The following is a 23,574-nucleotide window of genomic DNA, read 5'->3' as shown; positions in this document are numbered from 1 at the left end:
ATGAAAATGTAAAGACCAAAAGACATAGGAATTCTACCTTCCGAAGTTTAGGCATGAGACATATCAAGGCTCTTGATTCTGACCCCAGTCAGAGACAGAAGAATCTCTCCTAGTGGACTGGGAGCTTGCTCAAGGAAAGGCTGCTGTCTGCTATGCAGTGCCTGGTGCCATCTGGAAGACCCTTGCCATGAACAGAGAGACACGACCAAGTCCAAAGTACAGGGATAGGCACCAGTGTTAATGATAAGCAAGAACAGATGAGTCAGGTGCAACCTTGGTCAGAATAAAAGACCCCACATAGAAATAGGGGCCAGTCCCACCCAGCTGAAGCCAGGAGGGAAAGGGAATAAAGAAGCCTCTTGCTATTTCCTCAATGCTACAGCTGCCTGAGTCAGAACTCATATGAAACACAGTTCTCTACTTGGAGGCTTTCCCTTTAGCTTATACCTCTGCACCCCCAGGAGACTGGGGTTTGAGGAGGGGGCATCACTGAAGTCTCCACAGCTACTCTGCAGCTACCCCACGGGTCCAGCTTTCCCCACCCTTTCCCTCCTCTCCGTGGGTTCTCTCTTCCAAGGGCTCTCCACCCTGGCTCAGGAAATGGGCAATGCATTCCAAATCCCAGAAGTCTGCAGATCCCAACTCTTCCCACTCCTCTCTGGAGAAGATCTTACACTCATACAGCACATAAAGAAAATAAATAGGAGAAAATGTAGGAGGTAGTTTCTGAGCTCATCTTTGAAGCAATGAGAAATTCTGGGAGATGGCAGGAAGGAAGGAGTGTCTTCCATGCAAAGGCATGAAGCACCATATTTAAGAAACAGCCAGAAGGTGCATTGGGCCAAAATACACAGCCTGTGTAATCAGGTAGGAAGGGTAGGTTGGGGGCCAGGTGTGAAGAGCTTTGAATGCCAAACAAGCAGGATTAGGAGTGTTGTGTAGGTATAATGAGCTAAGTCACCTAAAGCCCTCTGCAAATCTTCCAGCACTAGCTTAATGTCTGCTCTTTGTAGGGCTTATTACATTATAATGTAAGGAGATAAATAATAAACATTATTTACATTATGTTTATAAACATGATAAAGCAATGACTGCTTTTCCCTCCAAGAGTGGTTCCTTAGTTGGGACTTTGTGTGAACCCTTTAGCTCACATTCATCATCCCAGAGACTTTCTGCGAGTCCTTTGGACATGTTGGGAAGCAGGTAAACTCTTTTAGGGTGTGGCTCCATGTAGGCCCACCAGAGATAACTGAGAAAGATGGGGGGACTCTTCAAAAAAGCTTCTGAAATTTGCTAAATTCCCAGTAAAATTGTTCTTATATACCATTTCAAAAACACCTACTATGTATAAAACAGCAACCTGAGGCACTGGGGGATACAAAGATCAAAGTGAAATGAAATAAGTCTTGCCCTCAAGGAGCTTGAATTCTCTGGGAGTGGTGGTGGTGGTGGTGGTGGTGGTGAATGAATGTATGCAGATAAGTAAACACACACATATATACCTAAGTATGTACATATGCACATATACAGATGTGTGTGTATGTATGTATCTATAATATATCTATGTTTATATCTCTATATTTATATAGTGCTCCCTTGGCAACACCTATAATTAGCAAGTCAAAACAACCTAGACAAGTTAAATACAGAAATGCAACGTAGTTTTAGGATGGGGGAGGACGCCAGTGATTCTGTGTGGAGTCTGGAGACTAGGGCTTCCTGTAGAATGTATGGCTTGAGCTGAGCGCTGCAGGGAGCTGTTTTGTGGGGAGGACCTTTTAGTCATGGGGCACAGCCCGAGCAAAGACGTGGAGAAGGGAGATGGCGCTTTGTAGAGTCTGAGGCCACCATCATATGGAATTCCTGCCCGGGCCCAGGTTCACAGTGAAGGCAGCAACTATCAAGGGAGAGAGAGATTGCTTAGCCACTGGCCCTTCAGGGAAGACACTCCTATTGATTTTTCACTCCTTCGAGAGGATAGACACTTGCCCTATGCATGACCCTTAGAACTCATCCATTCCTTTTCCAATGGTGGAATTGTGATCCATGTCCTCCTATGAGTCTTCCAGCCCTCTAGTTCTAGGCCTTCTTCTCATTCTTTGAATGTTTTTGAATGATAAAAGCATTTGTTAGGGGCCCACTATGCGAAAACTCTATGCTCAAAGCCAGGAATACAAATAGAAGAGAAGATAATCCCTGCTCTTCAGAGGTTCACATTCTAATGGGGGAGGTTCTCGGCTTCAGAGACAATGGAAGGGCCTCAAGGTCCACAGCAAAGCAAACGGCAACGCGTCTTCTTTAAATTCAACTCCAATGATAAAACTATCTTTCCGAGGATGAGCCATTCGGCTGCCGAGGACTTTTGTCTGGAAAACTTCCTCTTCCAGGTCTTCTGTAGCTGTGACTACTGAGGAGGTAGGGGCTACAGCAGGAGGAGGTACAGCTCACAGCTTCCCCTCTGTCATGGCCACTGGGGCTGGGCTGGAAGCAGGGCTGGTGATCTGGGCACTGCTCTTTCTAGGCTTCTTGGGCTTCAGGTCCAGAATTGTCTTCATCAAGGTCTAAGGGCAGGTGCTAGCAGTGGTTTGACTTACCTGTTCCACTCTGCCTCTGTTTCTTCCTCAGCATTTTGAAGAACTAACTCTTTAATTTTTTTTTCCAATTACATATAAAAACAATTTTAACATTCTTTTTTTTTTAAATTTCGAGTTCTAAATTCTCTTTGTCCCTCCCCTTCCCTGAGATGGGAAGCAATTTGATATAGATTATACGTGTGTAATCATGAAAAACATATTTCCATATTAGTCATATTGTGAAAGAAAATATAGACCAAAAAACACCACCACCCACACACAAATAAAGAAAGTGAAAAATATTTTGATCTGCGTTCACACTTCATCAGTTCTTTCTTTGAAGGTGGACAGCATTTTTCATCATGAGACCTTTGGAATTGTCTTAGAGCATTATATTTCTGAGAATAGCTAAGTTATTCACAGTAAATCATAGTAGAATATTGCTGTTGTCATGTACAAGGTTCTCCTGGTTCTGCTCATTTCACTTTGGATCAGTTCATGTAAGTCTTTCTAGGTTTTTCTGAAAACATCCTGCTCATCATTTCTTGTAGCACGATAGTATTCTGTAACAATAATATACCACAACTTGTTCAGTTGATAAGCATCCCCTCAATTTCCAATTCTTTGCCACCACAAAAAGAGCTGCCATAAATATTTTTAGTACATATATGTCCTTTTCCTTTTTCCTTTGGTCTCTTTGGGATACAGACCTGGTAGTGGCAGTGCTGGGTCAAAGGGGATACATAGTTCTGTAGCCCTTTGGACATAGTTCTAAATTGCCTTCCAGAATGGTTCCAACCATTTCATAATTCTGACAGTACATTCGTATCACAGTTTTCCCACATCCCCTCCAACATCTATTATTTTCCTTTTCTATAGTGTTAGCCAATAGGATAAGTGTGAGGTGCAACCTCAGAGTTATTTTAATTTGTATTTCTCTAATATACAGTGAGTTAGAGCAGTTTTTCATATGACTATAGATAGGTTTAATTTATCCTTCTAAAAACTGCCTGCTTAAGGGCTGCTAGGTGTCTCAGTGGATAGAGCCTTGGCCTTGTAATAAGGAGAACCTGAGTTCAAATCTGGCCTCAGACACTTGACAGTTACTAGCTGTGTGACCCTGGGCAAGTCATTTAACTCCAGTTGCCTCACCAAAAAAGCAAAAACAAACAAACAAAAAAAAAACCCTGCCTGTTTGTTTCCTGTGACCATTTGTCAATTGCGGAATGACTTGAGTTCTTATAATATTCAGTTCTCTCTGTCTCTCTCTCTCTCTCTCTCTCTCTCTCTCTCTCTCTCTTTCTCTCTTTCACTCTCTCCCTCCTCTTTCTCTCCTCTGTCTCCCCCCCATTCATCTCTCTCTCTCTCTCCCTCTCTGTCTCTCCCTCTCCATCTCTCTTTGTCCCTCTGTCTCTGTCTCTGTCTCTCTCTCTCTCTCTCTCTCTCTCTCTCTCTCTCTCTCTCTCTTTCTCTCTTTCACTCTCTCCCTCCTCTTTCTCTCCTCTGTCTCCCCCCCATTCATCTCTCTCTCTCTCTCCCTCTCTGTCTCTCCCTCTCCATCTCTCTTTGTCCCTCTGTCTGTGTCTCTCTCTCTCTCTCTCTCTCTCTCTCTCTCTCTCTCTCTCTTTCACTCCCTCCTCTTTCTCTCCTCTGTCTCCCCCCCATTCATCTCTCTGTCTCTCCCTCTCTGTCTCTCCCTCTCTGTCTCTCTCTGTCCCTCCGTCTCTGTCTGTCTCTCTCTCTCTCTCTCTCTCTCTCTCTCTCTCTCTCTCTCTCTCTCCCCCCATGCACACACAGATATCTCCTATAACAACAAGAAAAAGCTAACATGTGCAATTAAGGTGGTCACTTTTCTAAGACTGAACCAGCAATGTAATCCTAGGATAAATCCTACCTAGTCCTAGTGTATGATCTTTGTGATTTATTGCTATAATCTCATTGCTAATAATGTATTTAAAATGTTTGCATTGACATTCATTAGAGAAATTGGTCTATAGTTTTCTTTCTCTGTTTTTGTTCTTCCTGTTTTAGGTTTCAGCACCATATTTGTGTCATAAAAGGAATTTGGAAGAACTCCTTCTTTGACTATTTTTCCAAATACTTTACATACTATTGAAGTTAATTATTCTTTAAATGTTTGGCAGAATTCTCTTGTGAATTCATCTGTTCCTGACTTTTTCTTAGGGAGCTCAATAACAGCTTGTTCAATTTCTTTTTCTAAAATGGGGTTATTATTTAAGTATTCTATTTCTTCTGTTAATCTGGGTAATTAATATATTTGTAAATATTCATTCATTTAACTTAGATTATTAAATTTATTGGCATATAATTGGGCAAAACTGCTCCTAATACATCCTTTAATTTCATCTTCATTGGTGATGAATCTACCTTTCTCATTTTTGATACCACTAATTTCTTTTTTCTTTCTTTTTTAATCAAATTAACCAATGATTTATTTGTTTTATTGTTTTTTTCATAAAACCAACTCCTAGTTCTATTTATTAGTTTAATGGTTTTCATTCTTTTAATTTATTAATGTCTTCTTTAATATTCAGGATTTATAATTTGCTGTCTAACTGGGGAGTTTTAATATGCTTTTTTTTCCTAGTTGTTGTCTTTTAAGTTGAATTCCCAATTCATTGATCTGCTTTTTCTCTATTCTATTAATGTAAGGATATTTAGAGATACAAATTTCTTCTTGAATGCTGAATTTTCTACATCCCATAAATTTTGGCATATTGACTCATCATTCTCTTTAATGAAATTATTATTTCTATGATTAGTTTTTTTTTTACTTTTTCATTCTTTACAATTATATTATTTCATTTCCAATTAATTTTAATCTATGTTTCCATGGCCCTTTAACCAATGTAATTTTCTGTGAAGGATGCTTTTATGCATTTAGTTGTGAGGTATTTATACTGTAATACATGGTCAATTTTTGTGTAGGTGCCATGAATTACTGAGAAAAAGGTATAATCCTTTCTATTTTCCTGTTAGGGAAATTGGTTTTTAGGAATTATTTGGGAATATTTAGGAATATATAATTAAGAAAATCAGTTTTCTCCAGAAGGATAGTGTCTTTACCTTTTTAAAATTCTATTAATTTCTTTCCCTTCTTTCTTATTTTTGGTTAGACTCATCTAGTTCTGAAAGGGGCATGTAGAAGTCTGACACTCATATGGTTTGACTATCTGTTTCCTACTATAACTCATTTAACTTTTCCTTTAACAATTTGGATGCTATACCATTTGGTGCATAGATGTTCAGTATTTATATTACTTCATTGTCTATGGTACCTTTTTTGTAAAATGTAGTTTCCCTGCATATCTCTTTTAATTAGATCTCTTTTTACTTTTGCTTTGTCTGAAATCATGATTGCTACCCCTGTTTTCTTTTTTTTTTTTTTTTTTTTGCTTCAGCTGAACTATAGTAAATTCTCCTCCAGCCCTTTACATTTACTCTGGGTGTCTCTCTGCTTCAAGTGTGAATCTTGTAAACACCATATTGTAGGATTCTGGTTTTTAATCCCGTCTGCTACCCACTTATATTTTATGGGGGAGTTCATCACATTCACATTTGCAGTTATTACTACTGTTTATTTCCCTCTATCTTGCTTTCCGCCCTGTTTTTCCTTCTCTTTCCTTTCACCCTGTCCATCTTCAAAAGTATTGTCCTTCTGACCACTGCCTGTCCCAATCTACTCTCCCTTCTGTCACCCCCCTCTTTTCCTTCTACTTCTCTATAGAGTAAGATGGATTTCTATAACAAATTTAGATTGGATGTCATTCCTTCTTTGAGCCAATTCCAGTGAAAGCAAGGTTTAAGCTTTGCTCCTCACCACCTCCTCTACCCTCCCCTCCACTGTAAAAGCTCTTTATTTAGCACCTCTTTTATGTGAGATAATTTACCCCATTCAACCTCTCCCTTATCCCTTTTTCCAGTGCATCCATTTTCCTCACCTCTTAATTAATTAATTTATTTATTTTTGGATATCATCCCCTTATAGTCTAGTCAGATCCATGCCCTTTGTCTATATACACTTCCTCTAACTGTCCAAATAAAGAAAAAAAACATTCTTAAGAGTTAGAAATATCATCTTGCCATGTAGGATGAAAGCATTTTAACCATATTAAACCCCTTATTATTTCTCTTTTCTATTTACCTTTTTATGCTTCTCTTGAGTCTTGTGTTTGAGTGTCAAATTTTCTATTCAGCTCTGGTCTTCTCATCAAGAATGTTTGAAAGTCTTCAATTTCATTAAATATCCATTTTTTTCTCCCGAAGGATTATACTCAGTTTTGCTGGGTAGGTGATCCTTGGTTGTAATCCTGGCTCCTTTGCCTTCTGGAATATCGTATTCTAAGCCCATTGATCTATTAATGCAGAAGATGCTATGTCTTGTATTATCCTGACTGTTGCTCCATGATATTTGAATTTTTTCTTTCTGGATGCTTGCAATATTTTCTCCTTCACCTGGGAGCTCAGGACTTTATTATATTCTTGGGATTTTCATATTTCATTCTAGGATCTCTTTCAGGTGGTGATTGGTAGATTCTTTCCATTTCTGTTTTACCCTTTTTTCTAGGACATTAGGACAGTTTTACTTGACAATTTTGTGAAATAAAATATCCAGTCACTTTTTTTGATCATGGCTTTCAGGTACTGCAATAATTCTTAAATTTTCTGTCCTGGATCTATTTTACAGGTCATTAATTTTTTCCAATAATATATTAACATTTTCTTATATTTTTCATTCTTTTGATTTTCTTTTATTGTTTCTTGATGTCTCATGAAGTCATTAGTTTCTATTTGCCCAATTCTAATTTTTAAGGAATTATTTTATTCAGTGAGTTTTTGTACCTCCTTTTCCATTTGACTGATTCCATTTTTTTTAAGGAATTCCCTTCAGTAGATTTTTGTGCCTCTTTGAATGTTTGGCTTATTTTTAAGGTGGTATTTTCTTCATTATTTTTTGTTCCTCCTCTAGAAAGCTGTTGACTCTTTCCTGCAACGTTTTCATTTCTTTCCCCCATTTGTTCCTGCCTCTCTTCTTTGATTTAAAAATCTTTTTTTTTTTGAGCTCTTCCAGGGCCTGAGACCAATTCACATTTGTCTTTGAGGCTTTGCATGTAGATGCTTTGATCTCATTGTCTTCTTCTGAGTTTGTGTTTTCATCTTCCCTGTCACCATAGTAACTTTCTATGGTCAAAGTTTTTCTTTCTTTTTTTTTTGTGGTTTCTCATTTTTCCAATCTTTTTCTTGACTTTTAATTTTATGTTAAAGTTTGGCCCTGATCCTGGGATGGTGAGGGCAAAGCTAGTTCTGGGGCGGAGGGTGTCTATGAGTTTCAGTTCTTCCCAAGCGGTGTAGTCTAAGGAGAGAGATGGTCAGGGCTCTCCTCGTCTGTGCTTCGGTCTGTGAATGACCACAAGCACTCTCTTCTACTCTGGAACTTCGCTTCTGCTGGTTTTCCCCTTGCCTTGTCACTATGGTCTAGAATCAACAGTGGGCAATGCAACAGAGTCTTGTACTTGAGTCCAGCAAAAGGTGTCTTGTCATTTTGTTCTGACCAGTTGTCCCCCTTACCATCTATGGGTTGAGACGTATAGAATCCAGCTGCCAATTCAGTGGTCCCCAACAAACTATTGCTTGCTTGGGCCAGGAATAGTCTGCTACTGGCTGCCTGGTGCATGGGCATGAGACCTTGCTGCTGGCTTGTGTTAGAGCCCAGGGGATCACGCCTTGCCAGGGGCAGTCTGTACTGTACTGTGCTCCACTCTCACACCAGCGAGAAAGACCTTTCCTGCCAAACTTCTGAGTTGTCTTGGGCTGTAAAATTGTTTCACTCCATCCTTGTGTTGTCTCTGCCACTCTAGAATTCATTTTGAGGCATTATTTTAATCTGGTTTGAGGAAGAATTTGGGAGAGTTCAGGTGATTCCCTGCCTTTACTCTGCCATCTTGGCTCCACTCTCCATTCTTTTAATATTTTTCAGGTACCAATGCAGCCCTTAGAACTGTCCATCCTCCATTCTCGTTCATGCTCCGCAACCTTCCCCTGTCCATTCCTAGCCAAATGACTCTATATCTTGTGTATCACTCCTCATCCATGAATTCTCATTGGTAAGATGCCAAAGACAAACTATGCCCACAATATGCCTTTCTCTTGACCTTTGGGTTACCAACGATCTTGGCCCTGCCACAATTGCTGTACAATGTAGTTGTAAAGCATCAGTGGGAGGAAAAGGATGATTGGAAGATGTGCTTTTGTATTAGAGAGCAGTATCCCTTAAAGCACTGCCTACTGTCTCTGTTGCTATCCTTCCCATCCTGCTCCTGTTTATATCTGGGCCTGGCCACTATCTGTACCATTGTATACTGATATAAATATGTTAACATGAAATAATTAAATTCATGTATTAATCCAACTGTTTATTAAGCTCCTGATATCCAGTGGATCCCCTAACCCTGCCCCCAGTTCCATCGATGTAACATTATTTGATGAATTATATTGTAACATGGATGTTTACTTGCAGGTCTTCAAAACTTGGTAACTATTCTTAAAGCATCTTAGAACAGAACAAATCAGAAGGGTTGGTTGGTCAGATTGTAGCCACTGTTTAAAACTTCATAGGATTCTAATGTATTTAATTTTTTTCCACAATAAATAATCACATGAAATACAGGTGGGCATATATACCCCTAAATCTTTGAGCTGTTTCATCCATGAACAGTCAAAGATTTCTAGAACTAGAGGAGCTGGTAAAGAAGGCGGTGTGGTTGGTATAGTGGAAGACGTGTGGGATGTGGAGTATGGGGATGTAAGTTTGAATCCCAACTCTGCCACTTTCTGTCTATGTGATGTTGGGCAAGTCATTTGCTTTCTTTGGGTCTGATTTTCTTCATCTGTAAAATGTGAAGGGATTGGACTAGATGACCTTTAATTGAATGCCCATATGTGATCTAAAATCATCTAGTTCTAGGGTCATAGACACAATCCTGGAAAGGGATTCAGATGCCATCCAGCCCAAACCTACCATTGTGAAGATGAGGGAATGGAGGCCCAGGGAACTTAAATGACTTGTCCACACTCATGGAGGTTACAAACATGAGAGCCAAAACTGAGCCCAGGTCTTCTGATTCTAGACACAGACTCTTTTCGCTATCTACACAGCCTCCAGCACCTTCATTTTACAGGTGAGGGGAAATGACTTGCTAGGGTCATGGAGTCAATAAGAGATGGAGCCCAAACTGGAACCCATGACTCTTGCCTCTAGTCCAGAGCACTTTTGAGCCCACTTGATAGCTCAGAGGTCAAAGAAATTACTAAAGTGATTGGAAACATTTAACCAGCTGGTTACTGGAAATTATATAGGGGGTGATAAAAATAACTCTTATGTTGTCCCTGTTTTTCCTCTTTGTAGCTAGCAAAGCTTCCTTCTCAGGCTCATCCGGAAGTAATATATATTCTAGTTCCAGTGAAGATATGTCTGAAATGGGGGATGAGAGAAGCTATAGTGAGCAAAGCCAAGAAGAAACTTACCAAGAAAACTCAGATTTCAGGGATATGGATGAAGAGGACAAAGCTGAAGAATACCCCCTTTCCCAGGGTGTCATGGATAGAAGAGAAACTGAGTCAAAAAGGATGGACCCTGAGGGAATGTGTGAAGACCAAGAGACAGAATGCCATTCTTCTTTAAAAGAAATCACCAAAAAGAGTGCAAGTGGGGAAGGAAAGGAAGAGGATGAGGATGCTCTGTTGCTTTTGGCCAAGTCTGACAAAGAGATGGGTGATACAATGGCAAGGCTTTCTAAGGTTGATGAAGGTGGTGGTGAGTACAGTCATTGAATTGAGTGGAGATTTTCCTCATGCACAGAAGTTGATCATGGCCATTACCTTTTGTACGAGCATGGGAAATGCACTTGCAGCAACACTGAAGACATGAGATTGTTATTTCCTGTTTGCCTCTGTGCCACATAAATCATATTGTGTACTTGGGGTTGTGTTTGTGTTCTTCTAAGTACTTCAGTCCCACTGGACTTGCCCTCTAAGACTTTGGCACTCACCAACACAGAGCGATTGCCTTTGTAGAGAGAGAAGGTGATGGGATGCAGGCTCAGAGGTGAAAACAACTTAATGACTTTTCAGGGCCATGGCATGAGCCACACATGCCCCCAGTTCCCAAAGAATTCCTATTCTAGTCTCTGACATTTGGTTCAAAATATAATGATTCATGTGGATACAGCCCCTTATCATTAGAAAGTATCAGTTTTGGAAAGAGAAGTATTTGCTTATAACATCAGGGATATCTCACCTGAGGCCTAGGAAATATCTGTGAGTTGAAGTAGTTTTATTCCTTTTTATAGAGGATGAGAAACAACATGATCCAGTGAATAGAAAACAGGATCCCAGTCAGAAAGACAATTTAAATTCCTGCTTCTGATACATACTTACTTTGTGATCTTGGTCAAGTCACATACCTTTCAATGCTCGAAGCAATTCTGAGACTGTTTTGCAAGAGGGGTGCCAATCTGTATTGGTAGATGGAATTTACTCACTGGGAACTCCCTAAATCAGTGAAACCTTAACACACAAACAGATGAGGGAATGTGTGAGGTTCAATGACTTATCCTAGGGCATAGAACCAATATTTGGCAGTCAGGGCTTGTACCCAATCTGACGACATTCCATTGACAAACGCCAAGGCTTCTCTAAGATTCAGTTCAACGAATGTGCATTAAGCCCCTCCTAAATGTAAGGCTAGTCAAGGCACTAGATTTCCACTGGGTGGTTGATTAGCTTTCTCATCTCGGGAACTGACTCTTGGTGTAGGTTATGATTCATTCTATCTGGTGAGGGTGAAGAGTGGCAATGGAACTCAGGTCTCCACTCTACCTTGTCTTTAGCTCAGACAGATTAGATTACTGAAGGATCTAGCTCTTCTCCACACAGGAGGCAAATTAGGTGTTGGGATCATGGCTGAGGTGGGTGATAGGCAAACAAGCTGTTCCCCATCTGCTCTGCTGTAGAGTTGAGCATCTGCATGCCCCAGCAAAGGGGGTAGCACACGCTCTAGGGTTTTTTTTTTCTAAATATAGTTAAAAGGAACAGGCTAAGCAGATCAATGAAATAAGCATCTTTTTTCCCAGAGTTTTGTAATATCTGAGTCAATAATACCATAAACTTAATTTTAGAAATCTGCTTTAAAAAGGAGCTGAGCTTTTCAGTAACTTTGACTTAATTGCTGAGTTTAATTGTGTATTTTTGGATGATTCAGCAAATTTATTAAATAAGGTAGGCTTTGACTTAAATAAGGTGGATGTATTAATTGATATAGAAACCACGTCTTGATTCTTTGATTTTCACTCTAGAAAACTAGATTCTTCTGCCTAATTTTAGATATTATAATGTATGTATATATATATTCTATAATTATAGATAGTATGTGATATACACAAATAATTAAAATGTTGACAATATAGGCTCACATATACGTATTTGAATAACAAAAAAGTATAGATGGTAATATGAAGATAATGGAAAACATGGCTAGTCAGTTTGTCTCGGACCATAGCATCCCAGAGGTAAATATTAGGTTCTTCTAGGATTCATAAAATTGCATTAATTTGTTCTTTCCTTCCTGGCATCCTGGGAAAACATGGGTTCTTGACTAAGTAATGAACATGTTGCTTTCGCTAATTTGGCTGGTACCTTGTCATTAAGGTCTTGCTTGCACTGGCTGAATAACAAGATTTGCTTCTGTGCATATTAGTCAGATGCCTTTTCCTGGACTCTGTCTTGTCCTTCTCCCCAACCCCGACACACTGATTGTGCCTCTTCTTGAGATTTCTTTCCACTTCCATTATAGATATCTTGTATCTACCTTACTTTGCATATTTTCTCCCCCATTAGAATATAAGATCTTTGAGGATATTTTTTTCTTTGCATATTCCCAGCATTTAGCACCTGGCTCATAGTAGGTGCTTCATAAATGCTTATTGACTGACAAGTATGCTAGCCACTGATTTTTTTTCTTTTTATATTGATGAGCTTGTTTTTGTATTACCTTCATTTCTGAATATAACCTCATTCCTTTAAGCCTGGGACTATGAGCTTTACCTTGTAACAGATATGAAGAGAAAACAAAACAGCTCAGGAAAAAAGAAGTAGCAGCAACCACATAGGACAGCCTATATAAGACTCACTACCAAGGCCACTATTTCAGGGAAGCCGTAGCCACCATGTTTAAGTTCCATCTTTACTTTCCAAACTTCTTTTCCAAACCCTTCCCCCATATTGACCCTTTATATTCTTTAACTTCCTTCTTTCTTCTTCTCCTCAGTTTTTGAACCTTGACACATGGTCATTTCAACCTTCTGCCATTGTTCCTGGATGGGAAGTGTCAATCTTCTCCCCACAGCCTAATTTACTATCCATGTACGTCACTGACCAAAGTTCCTCTCTCTGGTCCCATTTGTGCCATCTCCCCATCAGAATGTCAGCTCTTTGTTTATCTTTGCCTTTCTGTTTATATCTTTAACTCTTAACATACTTCTTGGCACATAGGAAGCCTTTAATAAATGACTGACTTTTTCATTTATTCATTCATTCATTCATAGTCCCCCATTTCTGCAATGAAGGAAGGAAAGTGCATTTCCACATCTATTCTCCAGAGCCAAGGTTGGTCATAATTACAAAATATTTAATTTAGTTTTGTCGTCCTCTAGTTACTGTTTATGTTGTTTTCCTAATGTTTGTCTCCACTCAGCAACAGTTCATATGTCTTCACATGTTTCTTTGAATTCCTCACACGTATTCATCATTTCTTGTGGTGCCATAATATTGCATTTACATTCCCACACTACAGTTTGTTTAAACTCTCTTTAAAGAGGTGAGTATGTAAAGTAGCAGTGGTCATGTGAGTACTGGAAGCCAGAAATATCATCTCTGGCATATGTGGTCACCTTAATTTAGAGTCCTTGTAATGACGTGTAAGCAAGCTGTGGAGATGACCGCAGCTTGTACCCCGACTTGTGTCATGGAAGATGACAGTCTATGAGGAACTTTCAATGATTCTTCCAAGCAAACCAGTGTATTCATAGGCAACACAGGGGAGGGAGGACAGTACAAATTAGGATGGAAAATATAAAGTACCGGACGTTAATGATGGTATTTATACAGTGCTTTAAGGTCTGGGGGTCAACCTTCCAACAATGAGATTCTCTGGAATGTTTCCAGCTTTGGAGGATGAGGCCAAACCTTGCTCCATTGGCCTAAAGAACCGTGTCACCTCTATGCCACGGAGGAGAGGGCTATGGATGGAACAACTGAGAAATGACACGTAATGGAACACAATCTCTTTGAGGGAAAGGGCTTCTTTATAGGAGGAGGGGCATTTGTATCCCTAGGACATCCATAGTGCAGCGTCTGGCACACATGACTGCTTCTTAATCAATTGACGGAATGTTAATTGAATGATGCCTCATGGGACAGTGCAGTTGTACTCATGCTGCTTTTAATGTGTGTTCTGAATAATATGAAAAAGAAAAGACAAAGAGCTGAGAGTCCCCAGTGCTCATCTGGTCCAACAACCCCATTTTATAGAGGACAAAACTGAGGCCCAGAGAGGAAATGGGAACTAGGTCATGAGCACACATGAATTCAGCCACGAACCTCAGACAAAAAGTCCAGTGTTCTCTCAACTAACCCCAAAAATACATGTTTTATTTACATAGCATTTCAAGATTTGCAAGGTTGCTTTACAAATATTGTCTCATTTTGTCTTCACACAACCTGGGCAGGTAGGGAATATTATTATCATCCCTATTTTACAGATGAAATTGAAACAGATAGAGGTAAAATGTCTTGCCCAGGGTGATAGAGCCATTAAGTATCTGAGGCTGGAGTTGAACTCAGGGAGGTGGGTCTTCCTCCAACCAGCTGCCACACACACTTTGCTCTGTGGCCATGGAATGTGCTGTTTAGATCTCATACAGATACCTGAGAAAATATTCTATCCAAACTGATGAAATGCTACTTGGGCCAATTTATCAAATTTACATGTCTGTCTATGTCTATCTGTGCCTTTTTTCTATGTCTGTCTATGACTATGTCTATATCTCAGTTTGCACATCTATCATCTATGTGTGTGTGTACACATAAGCATATGTATATATGTGCATGTGCATACACAATAAACATGTGATGTGTGTTATGGTACATGCATGTGTGTATATATATATATTGTGAATATTATGTGTTTGTGCATATATAGATGGATGGATATGTTAATGTGTATAGGTAGGCAGGTATGTGCAGGGGGCCCAAAGTCTTACTGCAGTTTACACTTAAGAAGACTTTTGGGAAACCTTCTATATACGCCTCCTTCTGTGTATACACACACACACACACACACACACACACACACACACATAATATATATATATGTGTGTGCATATATGTATATATATATATATATATATATATCATATTAGTAGGGTTATATCCATGCATATAAACATTTGTGTTCATACATATATATATATATATATATATATATATATACATTTGCATATACAGATAAACATGTATGTTGTAGTCTATTTAATTTTATGATATCTCATTCTAGAAAGAGTGGAGAAAAGACTCATGATGTTGGAACAATTGTTAATCTTTCCATAGAGTTGCATTATTTGACTCTTACAAATGTCATTTGTCTTAAAATTTCCACTTGAAATAAAACAGTAATCTGATTCTGACTGACCTGTCAGTGGAGCTCAGCAAAGCTGAATACTCAGTCTAGAATTCAGGAAGGCTCATGTTCAAATCCCAGCTATCCTAAACTAACATTTATGTAGCCCACTGGACCTGGTCTCAGGAAAATCTGAGTTTGAATTTGACTCGAGACACTCCCTTGTTGTATTACTGTGGGCAAGTCACTTAACCTCGGTCTGCCTTAGTTTTCTCATCTGTCCTAAGGGGATAAAAATAGCGCTTACCTCGAGGGGTGTGCTATTAAATGTTCAACAGTGGTTCTTAAGCAGGGACAAACAGGATTGACTTACACATTTTTAGGTTAATCTTCATCAATATTCTCTGCATCATTTTCTTAAGTCTAGACATTCCAACCCTGATTTGTGGCATTTTCTGATTTCTGAGGAGTAAATGCTCACACTAAAAACTGACCAGGTGGCTGCCGGTGAGCTGGGTGCAGTAGGTTCAAAGCCAAGCTTTGCCCCTCCCTCACAATGTTGTGAGGATAAAACGCGGCAACATTTACAAATCACCTTGCAAACCTTTGCTATGTAAATGGCAGTTATTTTAAGATTTCCAGAGCACTTTCCATACGTTGTCTCATTTCATCACTAAAACATTTCATGAGGTCAGTACTATTATCTTTCAGAAGAGAAGTGGAAAGGATCCTTAGCCTTCACAAAATCCCAAATCCTTTTCTTTATGATTAAATTGACATTGACAGGAGCCCAAAGGTCACACATTCATTAATCAGGTAATCCAGCATTTATTAAGCACTTACTATATGCCTCAGGCTCTGTAACAGCTGATACAAGCACAAAGGCTGAAGCAGCTTCTCCTCTCAGAGAGCACACAGTCACATAATTTAAAATGTGTTCTTTGTCATCATAGTTGAGCATAAATAAAACCTTTTAACCAGAGAATATGATTTTGGATGAATGGAATAGGATTAGAGAAGATGTTGTCATAAGATTTGAGATTATAATAAAATATAAAGATTTTTTTCTAGACTGAATCTATTTTGTTTAAAAAAAAGGCTTAAACAAAGCCCACAGTTTGTGTGTATTTGTCCAATTTGATGCCTCTTCCCTTTACTTCCCAGTGCTATTAGGTAGGTTGCTCTTTTGGGAGATAGAGAGGTGCTGATCACTTAGATCAGTCATTGTAAACCCCAACGAGCTACATCTTTGTAGGTGTTTATTGAGTATTAGAGTGAATAGTTTTCCTCCATGGTTTTTCTTTTCTTTTGTTTTTATTTTTAGTAAAGACATTGCATTTTAGTTCAGCATGTTCAAAAAAGTCTCTATGGCTAGTATTGATGGTGAAGTACTTCATATGTGTTATATTGTTTGGTTTTCATCCATTGAATCCAAATCCAAAGAAATTATATATCATGATCTCTTATCAATGGAGATATATGTGTGTGTGTGTGTGTGTGTGTGTGTGTGTGTGTATTTCCAGCTTATATATGATTTCTCAAAAAAGAACAGTCAGAGCACATGGCCACTGTATAAACCTAAACAGAGGTCAAACACGAAGAGACGCTTGCCATTTGGGAGTAATGGGGATGGTGAGGAAGTCCTAATAATAGGAAAGAACAATTTATATACCTAGTAATTGAGAATTGCTAACAGATCTAGTTGTCTTTTTCTTTTAAGGCTTAAATTTAATGTATTTGTCCACTAGAAAAACACAAAATTCCATAGACTTATATTTAGTTATTACATTTGTACAAATGAAAACTTAGCTTTTGTCGATTCAACAACTAAGGGCATCCTTGATGAATGCCATGGGGTGGTGGGGAAGACGATGGGGAAAATGGCCTTAAGATTGTGGTTAATCCTGGTCTTCTGTTTTCCTTGCTTTAATGCCGTAACAATTTAACTTTCTTGAGGATTGACACTAGTTATGTCATAGTAGAATATTGGGGAGATAATTGATTGGTCACAGAAAAAAAAAAAAAAACATCGAAGCCAAGGAACTCTTTTACAGGTAGCAAGAAAACATAAGCTTAGAATAGAATTTTGAATTAATATCAAATTTTAAACTACTTTTTCTTTTTTCTCAATTACCTGTAACATTTTCTAACATTTCAAAAATGGATTTCAAATTCTTTCCTCCTCCTTCCCCTCCTCCCTCAATGAGAAGGCAAGTAATTTGATATGGATTAGAAATATGAAGTCATGCAAAATATATTTCCTTACTAGCCTTATTACAAAAGAAAACACAGACTAAAAAAAAAAACAAGAAAAAATAAAGAAAATTTAAAGGTATATTTTGATCGGCATTCAGACTCCATCGGTTCTTTCTCTGGAGGTGGATAGCATTTTTCATCAAAGTCCTTTGGAATTATCTTAGATAATTTTATTTCTGATAAAAGTGGAGTCATTCACAATTGGTCGTAGTATAATATTGCTGTTACTGTGTACAAGGTTCTGCCCACTTCACTTTGCATCACTTCATATAAGTCTTTCTAGGTTTTTCTGAGAGCATCCTGCTCGTCATTTCTTATAGCATAATAGTATTCCATAACAATCTTATGCTCCAGTTTGTTCAGCTATTCTACAGTTGATGGGCATCCCATCAATTTCCATTTCTTTGCCAATACAGAAAGAGCTGCTATAAATGTGTTTGCACAAATATATCATTCTCCTTTTTCTTTGATCTCTTTGAGATACAGATCTGATACTCCTGGACCTGAGGGTGTGCACAATTTGATAGCTCTTTGGGGATATTGCCCAGTTGCTCTCCAGAATGTTTAGATCAATTCACAACTCTACCAGCAGTGCACTAGTGTCCCAATTTTTCTACATCCTCTCCAACATTTAGCATTTTCCTTTTCTATCATGTTAGCCACTCTGAAAGGTATGATGTGGTACCTTAGAATTGTGTTAATTTGCATTTCTCTAATAAATGGTTATTTAGACCATTTTTGTATGACTATAGATGGCTTTGATTTCTTCTTCTAAAAATTTCCTGTTCACATATTTTGACCATTTGTCAATTGAAAAATGACTCACATTCTTATAAATTTGATTCAATTCTCTATATATTTAAGAAATTAGGTCTTTATTGGAGAAACTTGCTATACATCCCCCAAAGTTTCCTGCTTTCCTTCTTTCCTTCTAATTTTGTTTGTGCAAATTTTTAAAATGTATTACAATCAAAATTAACCATTTTACATCTTGTAATGCTCTCTGTCTCTTGTTTTGTCATAAATTTTTCCATTATACATAGGTCTGATAGGTAAAATTTTCCATGCTCCCCTAATTTGCTTATCATATCACTCTTTATGTCTAAATCATATATCCATTTTGAACTCAATTTGGTATACAGTATGAGCTGTTTGTCTATACCTAGTTTCTGCCAACTTGATTTCTACTTTTCCCAGAAATTTTTTGTCATACAAGTGAGTTCCCAAAAGCTTGGATCTTTGGGTTTATCAAACACATATTATTGTTCAGTCATTTCAGTCATGTCTGACTCTTTGTGACCCCATTTAGGGTTTTCTTGGCAAAGATACTGCAGTGGTTTGCCATTTCCTTCTCTAGCTCATTTTACAAATGAGGAAACTGAGGCCAACAGTATTAAGTGACTTGTCCAGGGTCACAGCTAGTAAGTGTCTGAGGCCAGATTTGAACTCAGGAACAGAAGTCTTCTTGACTTCAACCTGGGCACTCTATCCACTGGGCCAACTAGCTGCCCCTAGATTACTGTGGTCATTCACTTCTGTGTATTGTGTAGGCAATTTGTTCCGTTGATCCACTCTATTTCTTCACACCAGATTGTTTTGGTCATTACTACTTTGTAATATAGTTTTGAGATATGATATTCCTAGGATTTTAAACTATAATTTTCAGCACCAGAACATCCACGTTGGAACGGCCTCAGGCTTATCCCTGGTTCTTTCTCCTTCCAGAACAGTGTCTCCTTCCTGAAAGATTAATAGAGTGTTCCTGGCATTTATGCTTTATTTGATCCATTTCTGAGTAAGCATATGCCAAGATGGGATTGGTATGGATACGAAAAGGGAGCAGAAAAGGAAAAGCAATGGAGTGTTGAGAGCACAGGACATAAAGAACACTAAGGATATATGTGCGCCAAGCAACAATTCATCATTTAGGAGCCTGCAGAAGGACTAAAGGGGGACTCATCAGAATTAGCATGATTTCCAGTCATTTCGGTTCAACAGATATTTATGACATGTCTTCTGTGAGCGAGGCATTGTGCTAGGCAGTAGGATGAGGAGTAGGTTTGATGTGAACTCCCTTGGGGTATGGCCTTGTCTTTTTCATTTTGTCTTTGGGTCTTGAGTGCCCACCACAGTGCCCCACATATTTAGTGGGGCTTTTGTAAGTACTTTGGATGAAAAAGATAACATAATACAGTCCCTTCTTTCAAGTGGTTTACAATCAAATAGGCATATGCACTGGGTTTTCATCCATCAAATCTAAATATCTTTTATTTTTCCACAATGATAAAATGTGATCCTGGCAAAGAAGAGGTACAGACAATGTAGTCTAGGAAAAAATTGAGGAAGGAAATAATTACTTTTTGTTGGGGGGATCACAGAACAATCCACAGATGAGGTGCCCTTCAAGCTGTCCCTGAGGAGAAAAGGATTTCACCAGGTAGAGATGAAGAAGTGCATTCTAGACACAGGGGATGGCCTTTGGGGATGTACCAAAGCCAGCAGATTCTAGCTAAGGTCAGGGAACAGCCAACAATTGTTTTCCAGCATAGTACTAAAGGTGAGTATTGAAATGACAAGTATAAACTTGAGTCTGGCTGATTAGGCTAGGCCTTAAACAGCAAGTTTAGGAGCCTGTATTTTATTCTCGGCAGCTAGGTGGTGCCACAGTGGATAGAACACTGGACTTGGAATCAGTAAAACTTCTCTTTAGTAGATCAAATCCAGCCTCAGATGCTTATTAACCATGTGACCCTGGGTAAGTCACTTAACCCGGTTTGCCTCAGTTTACTTGCCTGTAAAATGAGCTGGAGAAGGAAATGGCAAACTATCCCAGTATGTGTGCCAATAAAACCTCAAATGAGGTCGCAAAGAATCAGACATGACTGAACAAGAACAAATATGTATTGTTATGCTTTCTTATCCCTTAGAATAAAATAAGAAAAATGGAAACTTTCCTGATCTAACTCCAAAAACCAAGCAATAGAGAATTGTGCTCTAAGATATAATTCTGAAAATTTTTTGAACTTCATGGACCTTTGCTCCCGGTCCCTGGTCCCAACTTTGACTTCAGAAAGAGAGGGGAGGCTCATGCGTCATGTTTCTTTTCAGCTGAGCCGGCCAGCTTTGACACATTAACCCTGCCTTGAGAGAACAGCTGACTACAGGAGAGTAATGTGGTGGCCTCATTCTGCCCTGTGTACACATCGTTTTAGTACAAGAAAATTGTCTGGGCTCACATGTTAAATAATGAAGGAAAAGAAAGAGAAGTAATAGCAGAATGAGGAGAGAGAGAGAATTAGAAAAACTCCAGAAAGGAGTGAGCGAAGGGTGGTGTGGTAGTGTCTGTGGCTCCTCTGGTGGCAGTATCTGTACCTGTAGGAGCTAAAGACTTCTTGACCCATCCTCTGCAAGGAGCCCAGAAAAGCGACGACGCCACGCCTAAGGGGAACTGCCTGATCACCCCACCAATGAGAGGAAAGGACTTGCAGCAACCAGGAGCTCTGTGCCTCCGCGTGTGCTCTCGGTGCCGGAGCCCATTTTCCCCTGGGAGAGTGCGTAATGGACTTTTGGGAGATGTTTTCTGCCAACTACGCCTTGCTGTGTCCCCTTTCTAAAAAGCCACCTAAATCTGGCTTTCTAAATGACTCTCCAGCAATGAACTGCAGGCGAGGGGTAGCACAGGGGTGGGGGCTCGAGCCAGGGGCATCTCAGACGCCCCCTTGGCATGTCAAAGTGTCCTCAGAACCCTGAAGGCTGGGCTTCTCCGAGCTGTTGAGCCCGACTTGTCAGTGGAAGTAGGATAGGGACGCCTCAGAGCTTAAATGAGCTACGCTACTCTTAATGATCACCGATGAGTCTCAATAATCCATACATACTGGTTCATCTCAAGCCCCTTTTGTTAAATCCCTTGTATGTGCCGATGCCTCCTTCTGGGTTTACCTTCTGTCTGCTCTGAGTGTGTCATGCTTTCATGCTGTCTGCCTCAGTGGAATGTGACCTACTGAAGGACAGACAGTGTCTTTTGCCTTCCCTGTGTTTCCACTGCTTGGCACACCGTCCAGCAGAGAATGAGTATTTAATAAAGGCTGTTGACTGACTGACTGGCAGACAAAGGCAAAAATGAAATAATTCTGTCTACGATCAGTCACAAAAAGGTATTAATCACCCACCATGGGCCAGATGTGATGGGAGCAAGCAGCAAGACAAAAGTGAGTCAGTCCTTGCTCTCCGGGCGTTTTCATCGTGGGGGGGGGGGGGGGGGGGCGGGGCGGCTTCTTATACAAAGCGGCGCTTGGACGGAACCTTAAGAGACGGAAAGATTCTGCGCTGCAGAGGTGAGGAGGCCACGCCCTCCGGCCTGGAGCACGAGCAGTGCAAAGGTATGGAGGAGGAGAATGGTTTCTTCTGTGTGAGAACAAGGGCAAAATGCGGCAGCATCGGCCACTCCTGAGCAGCCAGCCATCAAAATGGAAAACCCAAATGTCTATCTCCTTTTTCTATTGACTTCATCCCGCTCCACTCTGTAGATGGGAGGAGCAGAAATACTGCTTAGGAGAGCGCATTAGCACCTCTGGTAGTCTGGTGAAGATGCCTCCTTAGAATGTTTTAAATGCACGACATAAAAGGCATGAGGTTACAAAAGAAACACTTACATGGAAGTGCAATATCATAAAAATATTTTAAAACCCTCGCTTCTGCTCCCCAAGTGAAGTACCCGTGATTTGTTTTACCCAGAGGGAGATTTCTATCTGGGTGCAGGAGGGCTCTCCCAAGGTGGCTGCCCTGTAGGCTGGAAAGGCAGGGCCTTTAGCGGCCCCTTCCCACCGCTGATCGGCTCCGCGGGAGCCCTCATGGACTCTGTTTGCAGCCTGGGCCTGTCCTTCCTTCCTCAGACATCCTGGTGGGCCCACAGCAATTTAGAAAGGAGCTCAAGGGATCCGCCGACATTTGCTTCTCTCCCAGCCCGGATTCCAGGCACAAAGTGCCATGCCATGCGCCCTGGGAGGCAGATTGTGCTCGGTCATGGACCTAGACCTGGCAGGCATGGTTCTCAGAGGCTGCTGGGGCCGGCTCCTTCCTCCTGTACAGAAGTGAGCCCCAGGGGGTCCAGTGACTGTCCAGCGTGATTCAGGTCTGGAAGCTGGTTCTTTTGACTTCAGAGACAGTCCTGACTTCCCTATGCCGCAGCTCATCCAAAGCCACACCCCTACTAAATGTCAGAACTGGGGGGTCCTCTGGCTTTTTGTGGGCTCACACCCTGGGCTCAGTGGGGTCCCAGGACTTCAAAGGCAAGGAGAGAATGCTGTGATTTATACATTTCACTTGGGAGCCCCTTAGGAAGAGGAAGCCTATTGTGCTTTGGACATTAGACCACGGGGGTCTCTTACATCCTCTGCCCAGGGTCACCATTGAGATGCCAGCCTGGTTCAAGATGCCTGACGCTGTGCACACCATAGAGACCTCCTTGTGGGCAGGCACCAGGCTTTCTCTGGTCTTTGTATTCCCTGCACTTAGCACAGTGCATGGCACATAGTAGGCACTTAGCACATGCATGTTGTCCTGACAGACCAAAGGAATTCTACCGATTGAACAGTGTTCTACTCAAACTGTACGGTTTTTTTGTGCCAGGCCTCTTCCTGCCTTCTCAGCCTTGCACCCTGAAGTGACTCATACAATGGCCTAGCCTCTCCTTCACTCTCCCTTGGAGCCACCCCCAGCAGACTCTGGGCTTTGGGGGAGGCAGTGGGGCAGGCACTTCTTGGGAGGGAATGAGGCTCCATGAGGTTTCAGACAATGAGAAGAAGGAGAAGAAGGATTCTTAGAATTTTGCAGTGCCTTAGGGTTTGAATACTTATCAAATGTTATCTTCATTGTCATAACAATCCTGTAGGGTGTGTGCATCTCTATTTTACAGATGAAGAAACTGAGGTTAGGGAAGTAAGGAGCTTTTCCAGAGTCAAACAGCTGGTAAATGACTGAGGCAGGATTCAAACTCAGGTCTTTCTAACTCCGAGTCTAGTACTCTCAAGCACTTCATGAGGAGGAAGGGGA

General features: G+C 40.3%; 1 protein-coding gene across 2 annotated transcripts in view; it reads left to right on the top strand.

Annotated features, from left to right (window-relative positions):
• ERICH3 (glutamate rich 3) overlaps positions 1-23,574 on the top strand; it is a 149,873-nt gene that overhangs the window by 109,500 nt on the left and 16,799 nt on the right. The window contains exon 12 of one of the 2 annotated variants that reach the window (XM_020968543.2): positions 10,000-10,407. The exons of the other annotated variant lie outside the window; for it this stretch is intronic. Coding sequence (XP_020824202.1) covers positions 10,000-10,407 — 408 coding nt within the window. The remainder of the gene's footprint in view (positions 1-9,999; positions 10,408-23,574) is intronic. 2 annotated transcript variants of the gene reach the window in all.

This window comes from Phascolarctos cinereus, unplaced genomic scaffold (genome assembly GCF_003287225.1).
Source record: "Phascolarctos cinereus isolate Bilbo 61053 unplaced genomic scaffold, phaCin_HiC Scaffold_5;HRSCAF=322, whole genome shotgun sequence".
Taxonomy (NCBI): domain Eukaryota; kingdom Metazoa; phylum Chordata; class Mammalia; order Diprotodontia; family Phascolarctidae; genus Phascolarctos; species Phascolarctos cinereus.
This window is presented reverse-complemented; position numbering and strand designations above follow the sequence as displayed.